Source organism: Zootoca vivipara, chromosome 2, assembly GCF_963506605.1.
Source record: "Zootoca vivipara chromosome 2, rZooViv1.1, whole genome shotgun sequence".
Taxonomy (NCBI): Eukaryota; Metazoa; Chordata; class Lepidosauria; order Squamata; family Lacertidae; genus Zootoca; species Zootoca vivipara.
Window position 1 is genome coordinate 30,544,781 of NC_083277.1, and position 9,071 is coordinate 30,553,851.

The 9,071-nt window shown below is 45.7% G+C and overlaps 1 protein-coding gene across 2 annotated transcripts in view; it reads right to left on the reverse strand.

The window, feature by feature from the left end:
* The window catches only part of PDZRN3 (PDZ domain containing ring finger 3), a 187,987-nt gene extending 179,316 nt beyond the window's left edge, over window positions 1-8,671 (reverse strand). For both annotated transcript variants that reach the window (XM_035106614.2, XM_035106613.2), the window contains exon 1: window positions 7,568-8,671. In XM_035106614.2, the coding sequence (XP_034962505.2) occupies window positions 7,568-8,287 (720 nt within the window). In that variant the 5' untranslated portion in view covers window positions 8,288-8,671. The remainder of the gene's footprint in view (window positions 1-7,567) is intronic.
* Window positions 8,672-9,071: the final 400 nt, after the last annotated feature.

Here is a 9,071-nt window from a genome sequence, read left to right on the forward strand (position 1 = left end):
GTGATTAAACTTATACTATAAGAAAGCTAATTCATTCTGCTCAACCCAGTTTTCCGTTATTATTTTGCAGCTGATACTCAGTTATCATTATGAACGCTCAGTTCTCAATGGGCTGTCTCCCCACCAACACTATTATTATGTATAGATGATGGCAAGTGGGTATCTTTAACATTTGCTATGGACAATCACACACCCAGATAACTGCCTGGTTGATTGTGGCAACCATGAACCTTCACAACTTAGACAGTTCAATTCCCACCATGAGTTAAACATTGTTTTGGACTAAAGCAGTGTGCATTTTTAACATAAATATTACAACTTGTAAAGATCTTAATTTTTTTAAATGCTGTCTCACAGGGGCCAACCATATCTGTTCTTTGTAAAGTATAATGTATATAGTGGTGTAAAGCACCACTGTATTATGTATATAGTGGTATAAAGCACCACTGTATTATTATTATTATTATTATTATTATTATTATTATTAATGAAGAATTATGATCGAAAGCCATTCAAAATACTAAATTTGATTATTTAAATTTTCAGTCTTAGCCATCTTAAAATTTAATCTGGGGTGATGATAATCAGGTGCACATCACCAGCCTCTGCAACCTCCCTGCTAAGAAAAAACAAACAGAAAAAAGGCAAACACGTAAACCTTGCATCATCCCAGACACCATAGCTCACATTGGCAGTGCATGAGGCTCTTAATCTCAGGGTTAAGGGTTTGAGCCCCACACTGGGCGAAAGGTTGTGGCATTGCAAGGGATTGAACTAGATGACCCTCGTGGTCCCTTCAGAATCCACAATTCTATGATTCTATAAAGATGAAAATGTTATAAACAAACACAAATTTCAGGAAGTTATTTTACATGTCTGGTTTCCATATCCAATTAATGGCATAAATTACAATAGTTGCCTAATAACGCAATGCAGATGTTTTAAGGTTGGCTTCCTCCCCCCCCCCCACCGTTTTGGCATTTCAGCGTGAAGCTGTCAGTCAAACTATATTAACATTGAGAAACATTCTGCTGAGTTGCTCAAGCCATCATATATTTTCCTGTCACTCCTATGAAAGAAAAAAGCCCAGAGCTAGTATCAGCTGGTATAAATTACAGAAATCTAGAGATCCAAATTAACTTGTAAAACTGCACAGCAGTTTATACTTGGGACTATAATGTTGTTTAGTGGTAGAGCAAGGCACAGTGTATTCTTACCCCCAAATCCTATTTACTTAGAAGCAAGTCTCACTTATTTCAATCAGATTCCTTTCCCCATAACGGATTGATTTGTGTCTCATTTGTAACACTGAAGCTGAAATCCTGTAGCCATTGACAGTAGACCCACAACTTATGCACATTCAGCTTTACACACTTGGCATTTATTTTATTTTTTTTACAAAATAGAAAGGGGTCAGGCATCCAGGAAATAAGATTTTGGCAATCCCAACCACCATTGCATCCAATGAGTTTGGACTATACAAAATTTGGGCTTTATGCTCTATCCCTGGAACATAAACCCCACATAAGTTTCAAGTTTGCTGTACCTTGTAGTAAGCCCAGCTGAACTACTGTAAATGAGACTTAAGACTTCTGAGTGGACCTATACAGGATTGTGCATCAAAAATCAGCCTCAAGAAATACCCAGCTCTTTTCTTTTCTGTTGCTGCCTTTACTGGCTTTCTAGCACGATCAACTCTTCTAAAAGGAGAGCAGTGAAATAAGAGGTGAAACTGTTTTCCCGGAAACCCCCTGGCCCAGACGTCAGATAATATTTCAAGGCAAAAACTTCCAGTCCTGTGAGGCCACTTTTAAGGTCTAATAAGTTCAGAAATGGAAACATAAGAACGTTATTGTCACAAAACCCTGTGACTGCACTCAGGATGGTAGCTGTAATTAAAGTTCGAAGAGAAAGGTTTCCATTACTATTCTTGATTTGGATTGTTTCTCAGCAAAAGAAGAATGGTGGGGAAGAGTGAGAAATAGAAAGATCTGCAATGCATGAACCAGCTAGTTTAAAAAAATAAAATAAAAACCAACACAATATTTGGCAGTTAAAAACAAACAAACTTCCGAAGCATTTTAAAAGGTTTCTGCTAGCTTGCCATGCACATCCATAACTGACCCGCTGTTTGCATTTTACTATACAAGGGAGGAAACTGGGTGATAATTCTAGCAGATGTGCGTCTAAAGCACCACGACACAAGGGACTTACAACTTGTTGCTCCAACAGCCCTTTTGAAATTCACATCTTGATATTAATGCCGTTTTAAATAACAGCTCTTAAAAGAGCCTTTACAACTTACCACTGTCTGTCAGTCACTCTAAATTGTTATTATTTTAAAGCACTTTATTGCAAATTGTCATGCTTAACCCCACCCAGCTCAGATCATCTGATTCTACAACAAATCTGATCGTTCTGGCATGCTGTTTTCCCACAGCTGAGTCAAGCTCTTAAACATAATTCTGGAAATTGCTTCAGATCCCAGCTGAGTATTTTGGAGCTAGGAAGCTACCTTCTACATTGGATTCTCAGAACTGGGAGTGTTCTCACTTCTTGAGTAAAAACATAACTTTGCTCATTTCTCAGCCAATTCCATTAGAATAGGTTAGGTTCAGTTTCACCACTGAGTTTCTGGGTAATTTACCAGTTGCCAGTAATAACTGTTTAGGAAGTGGGAGGGGAAGCACCATTTAAGTATACAGAAAGTGGGAAAGTTCTGCTTCCAATTCAATGGTTGGGTTCATCAGGTAAATTATGAAGAGAAGAAGAGAATTATACAGGTATACTGCCCTTAGAATGCAATCCTGAAGTAACTGAGTTAACTGAGTTAAATATGGAGACTGCTTCCATGTTACTGAATTGCAGACTTAGAATAGTTATGAACAGACTTATTCCCTGGCTAGATGTTGTGCCTGAAAGATATACGAAACAAAGAACCCTCTAGATTCTGTTGTTCCTTAAAATTCACTCGTCAGTCACATGCCAAGCCCACTTAGCACTCCCTCCTCCAAGTACTTTGTATCATTGATTGTACAAACTACCTAAAATTCAATTTGTGAGGGTTTCTTATTGCACTGACGGCACAGGCAGAAATACTTCTGGATAATTTTTTAAAAAGGGACACATGAACATGGTACCCGTTAACACAGACTAAAAGCTAAAATAACAAAGTGGCTCAACCCTAGGAGTCATGCTGTGCCCAAGATGGAGCAACACAACTGCAGTACCAGCACAACAGCTTAGCATATAGCATGGCACTGGAACCGCCAATCATGTCAGGACAGCCATGTGTTGTGTGACTAATATTTCTAGATATTAAAAGGCAGAATGTACAAGCTGATGGTCTTAGACAAAGCGAGAAGGCAGGATTTCAGGGCACTATGGCCTCTTTTCAGTAAGCCTGGAACTAACTATTTGGTAGAAATGTTTTCAAAGCAGTAGTAAAATGGTCTTGTCCCACATGTCTTGGGCAGGAAACCACAGTAGCTGGAAGTGGAAACTCCAAATCATCTGTAGGGCTTGGACTATAGGCATCTGATTAGAGATAAGAGCCTAAGGAAATTAAGATGTTCGCAAAATTCTCCCAATCCAAATTGTAGCATTACCAAGTTGGGTTTTGATGTCGTAAGACCATAGCGGTTGAATCTACTGAACGACACTGTTTTATATTAGGTGCTACAGCTAGCCTGAATATTTCAGAATCTACAAAATCCCTGAGCCCAGCGTGCATGCCTGGCACTTGCTTATATCCTTTGCCCTTTGCAGCACACAACTATGTTGACATCGCTGTCTGATTAAATAATCCAGGGATCAAAATACTGGAAGCAAGCCATTCCCTCCCCATACACACGCCAGCGAAGCGAGCCATGTGGCAGGACAATCCCCATGCTGGTCTTCCTTCACAATTCTCCAGCGCACAAAGATGTATATTTTCTAATTGCACTTCTTCTGGCTGAAACTGTTAATCTTGGATAGTTGCCCGAAAGGCTGTGAAAGACATGTAATTGATTGAGCACTACACCACAGTTTTGTGGTGACATGACACCTTTTGGCTTTCTGCAGATTACACGCTGCCTTTTTCTGAAAAGTGCATAACAGCCTTTTTGTAGACAGCCTGAAAACAAACAGCCATGTTAACCAGCTGTGTCCATAAATCTGATGAAAACATTGCTGCACACACTGCATACTGTAGACACTATCTGGGGGGCTATGAGCTTTTTTTTCTTTTTAATAGCAACTAAAACGCCCAGTTGAGTAATCTAATAATGCCGCAGAACAGTTACAAAGACCAAAAGTTGATTCAGACATTACATGTTCCAGTGATGAGATCACTCCATGTCTGGACACTCACAAAAACATACTATGAGATGCACACAGCTTGCTTCCTTAGCAACTGTGAATTGCAGAATCAACCTTCAAAAATTTCAAGTGCTTAGGGCACAGGGAAATTAAGGAAGCTGTGTGCATTTCACACTCTCTCATGGGTATCCAGACGCTGGTTTCACATCAGGAAGGGGCACCCTAGCAGGAACTCAATGGAAATTAGCAACCCAAATGTGAGTCAACTTTATCTACAGTGATGGTGTGCACCAATGTAAGTAAAACACAGTCTTATTCCAAGCAAACAAGGAAGACATTTGAAATGGTTGCTGTTTAACACAGGGGGTAAGGGCAGGGACATACCACCTCTGCAAGTGCAAGATAGCCACTAGCAGATGGATAAACAATGAATATTCATGCACCAGTGGTAGGGGCTGAGCGCAGACCTCAGCACTAGCAGAAGGAACTAGCAACGCTTTGGCACTGTCACCCAAGCAGCAGGCATCTCATAAAAGGAGAACCGCTTTAGGATCTGCTTTGAATGACGGTGAAGTCAGCAATGCAGCAATATGTAGAAAAGGCCAGTTCAGGTTGTAGAAGTGATGTTACATATCAGCATCACAGGCATAATAGGATTAGGGCCAGCAATGTGAACAAAGGGCAGAAGGAACATACGGAGACAGGAGGAATTCTACAGATATGCACATACAACTTGTATGCTTGTACTCAAGGGGTAATCAATACATTGGGGTTGGGGACAGGGGAAGTTGGGGGGGGGGCAATCTTACTCCCTTCCCCATACAATGATTGCAGCTGGTTTTTGGAACATCTGCATAGGGCTTAGAGGCTAATAATAATAATGGAATCGTAGAGTTGGAAAGGGCCATGAGGCCTATCTAGTCCATCTAGTCCAACCCCCTGCAATGCAGGAATCTTTTGCCCAACATCAGGCTCAAACCCATGACCATGAAATTAAAGAGTCTCATGCTCTACCAATTGAACTATCCCAGGTGGTTTTTATGGGTGTGGATAGCCAATTCCACCCTCTCTGAAGGTGAGACAGAAGAGATTTAAGTTGGACACCAGAAAACACTTTCTAACTGAAAGAACTGCTGTCCATTGGCATTTAAGATGCCCATGAAAGGTGCAAAATTTTTCTAAACTCTAAATTCTGTAGAGTTTTCTAAACTCTGTATAGATTTTTTTTAAAAAGAAAAGGTGGGAGAACTATCAGTCTGAATAGTGCTGCATCTATCCTGCAAGTACACTGTCACTGAGCCCTATTGTTCTGTAAATTCTGTGCATATTCTGTAATGGCTGATCCTAGCGACCTTATGCTCATGCTAAGCCTCCTCTAGAACTATGTTATTTAACAAGTCACATTTAGAAAGCTTTCAGGTTACTAACAGAGATGCAATATCATGCTGAGTTCAGAAAAACACACACACCCATTTGGGGTTCATAAAAGTCCCCTTTTAAGGGGCGGGGGAGAGTGGAAAAGAAATAGTGGCCTGGATTTCCTTAACAGACTTATTTTCCGTGCCTCCCACTTTACAACTTCTAACGTTTTTCTTTCTCTATACCCAAAACATGCAAACAAGACTCAAACACTAAATCTATCAAATGTAGCCATGAGTGGGAAGAGAGTGTTGGAAAAGTATGAAAAAGCTTCCCAGGGGGGAAAAACAGCACTCATCCATGTTTGAGAGGAAATGCTAAAGTGTTAAAACACACACGGATGTTGCAGTAAACAAACCCCGCAATGTAGCACCTGAAAGACTGCCCAAGAGGCCAGTTGTCACGGTTATGAGAAGAATTACAGTATGTTTCATTTTTAAAATGTAGTGCAGTGAACATGGGGACTTTGTATAAGTTCTCTTATGTTTTGATAGTACTGTCCTTCCCCCTCCTCTCTCTATAGCCCTCCTTTCCAAGGAAGGTCCTGTTTCTCCCAAGTTAGTGGTGAGCAGCTTAGCTGTAAATATTTGCCCTTCATGCTGAGCCTTCCAGCTGGCTGAAGCTGCAGCTGACAGACATGTCTGTAAGCAAAGGGGGAGAGAGAGGGAGGTGGAGGTGGGGGGGGCAGGCAGGCAGGCAAAAAAAAAAAGATTTCAAAGGGGAAAGGAGGGGGGTGAGGTTTGACCACTTAGCAGACTCCCAAGCCTTACTAATGAGGAAAAGAGAAGAAAATAAACAAGAAAAATCCTGTCTCCTCCCGTCTACCTTCTGTCTGCCCGGAACCTATCTACACACACACAAACACAAACACAACTTTCACCACAGGATGCCAAAAGTCTGGCACTTGGAAGGGGAGCTGCTTCTCCTTTTGTTGTGCTTGTTCCAAAGGGGTATTTACTCTCACTAAAACACCAGTGCCAAACCTCTAGCTTTCGCCTGAATGTGATGAATGACACATTCTCAGAGGTCCTGTAGGGGTCCTGGAGCTGCTTTGCCAGGGGTCTGAATATGGGAGGTGTAAAGAAGTGGGATGCAAACGCACCCTGCAGCCTTCTGTTTATGGAATTGTTTAAAAGGGACAAAACTAGAAGGATGACCCCATGCCTTACTGAGCAAACGCTAGGTCCTGTGACCCAAAAGCTGTGGCATCAGGGAGCGGGATGCAGAAGTATAACCAACACCACCAGCAGCAACCAGGGGTCTTGTGGCAACTTAAATCATAACATCAAGATGTCCCAAGACCCCTAATTGTTGTTGCTGGTAATTACCCTTCTGAGTTTTGCCCCTCTATGGGATGCCAAAGTTTTGGCTCGGTTGGAAGGAACTAAAGGGGGTCATCTAGCTAGCCCAATCCCCTGCGACAACGCAACCATCTTTCTTGCCCATCTTCGAAGCCACGGCCCTGAGATTAAGAGTTTCATGCTATGCCAGCTCATTTCAAGACTAACGCATTTGCATCACGCAAGGGACCCTGAGAACCATTCAGTCAAATTCCCTGCAATGCAGGAACATGCAGCTGTCCCATACGGGGTGCGTGCGAGAGAGGGGAGCCTGCCTGGGCCACTTGCTTCCTCAGAGGCGCGAGAGGGCGCTTCAGCCCACCGAGGGGGGGGAGGTTTGCCCCAGAGAAACCGGCGCAGCGTGTTCAGGATGCCGCAGGATTCTTTGCTGCGCCCGATCCCCGCCCTGAGAGAGGATGGAGGGCGAGTGGCTTTGGTGGTGGTGGTGGGGAGCAGGAAGGAAGGGTCATGCTGGGGCCAATGCCCCAGCTTCCCAGCGGATTCACCTTGTTGGGCGTCGAGGCGGCGAGGCTGCGGCTGAGGGAGTCGAGCCGGGCGCTGTACTCGGTGAACTTCTTCTGGTAGCGCAGCGCCGTCACCTGGAGCTCGAGCTGGGCGGCCGAGAGCTGCGCCAGGAGCGACTTTTCCCGCTTGCCGGCCCGCAGCGCCTCCTTCTTGAGCTCCTTCTCCAGGCCGGCCAGCTGCGCTTGCAGGGCGGCGCCGTGCGCCTTGAGCGCCTGCAGGCAGCAGTGCGAGCCGGCCTGGCGCTCGCCGTGCGTGAGCGCCAAGCCGCATCCGCGCTCGCAGGAGCCCGCCGGCCGGGCCGCGCAGGCCTCGCGCATGTGCGCCTCCACGTCGCGCGCGTTGAGCACCTCGGCGCAGCCCCGGTGGCGGCAGCGGGCCGCCGAGTAGCCGCACGCGTCGGCGTGCTCGGCCAGGTGCTGCAGCTTGACCACGGCGCCGCAGCCGCGCGCCCGGTTGGCGCACTTGATGTCCAGCTTGAGGATGAGGCTCTTCAAGGGCAGGACGTGGTTGAGCTCCTTGGCCGACATGCGCCGGCACTTCACCGGGCAGCTGCCTTGCTGCACCACCCACGGCAGCACGCAGCCGGCGCAGAACACGTGGCCGCAAGGGGTGGTCAGAGGGTCCTCCAGCACTTTGTTGCACAGGTTGCACTTCAGGTCCGGGTCCACCTCCCCGCTGAAGCGGTCCAGCTCGAAGCCCATCGCTCGACCGACGCCTTCTCGGCAATTTTTTTTTTAAAAAAAGGAACAACCAAACAAGCAGAAACCCCCAAGGAAAACGCGCGCGCACAAGCAAGCGCTCGCTCAAAAACTCCTCTTGGGGAAAGGGGGGGGGGAGAGTTGCAATACTATCTTCCCCCTCCCTCCAAAATTTCAAATCGCCCACCCGCAAACCACACAGCCTCCCCCAAACAGTTGTCTGTCTCTTTCGAAGTCCCCAAACTGCAGAGATCCTAGGGAATTACTGCAATCGCTCTCCTTCCTTGGTTCCTCCGCTAGTCCTTGGGAGCAGCCTAGACTGGCTGGCTGCAGGCTGTCTACTGACTGAACTAATTGCCTCAGACTTCCTCGAAAATGCTGGGGAGGAATCCTCTACCGCATTGATTCTAGTGAAAGCGCAGGACTGCCTTCTCTCACTCCCCCCCCCATCCCATCCCACCCCTTCTCCTTCCGCCCCTCCTTCACGTAGCCTTTCCCAACCCCTCCTGCACTCGCCCCCCCCCTTTTGGCTCAATTTCATGTGTGTGTGTGTGTGTGTGTGTGCGCGCGCGCTTTTTTTTGTCCAGCGCAGCTAAGAATGCTGTTTATTCGTGAGCACAATCATCTCTGCAAAGGCATGTTGACGATATGAAAAAAGGAGGGGGTTGTGCGGTCTTAGATATAGCGCTATAGGGATCTGTTTGCTCGAGTTGTTGTGGGGCTGTGTTCTGAGATGCTCTTGGGGAGGCTGGCATCTGGTCTTATGACGTTCAGGGGAGCTGTGGGG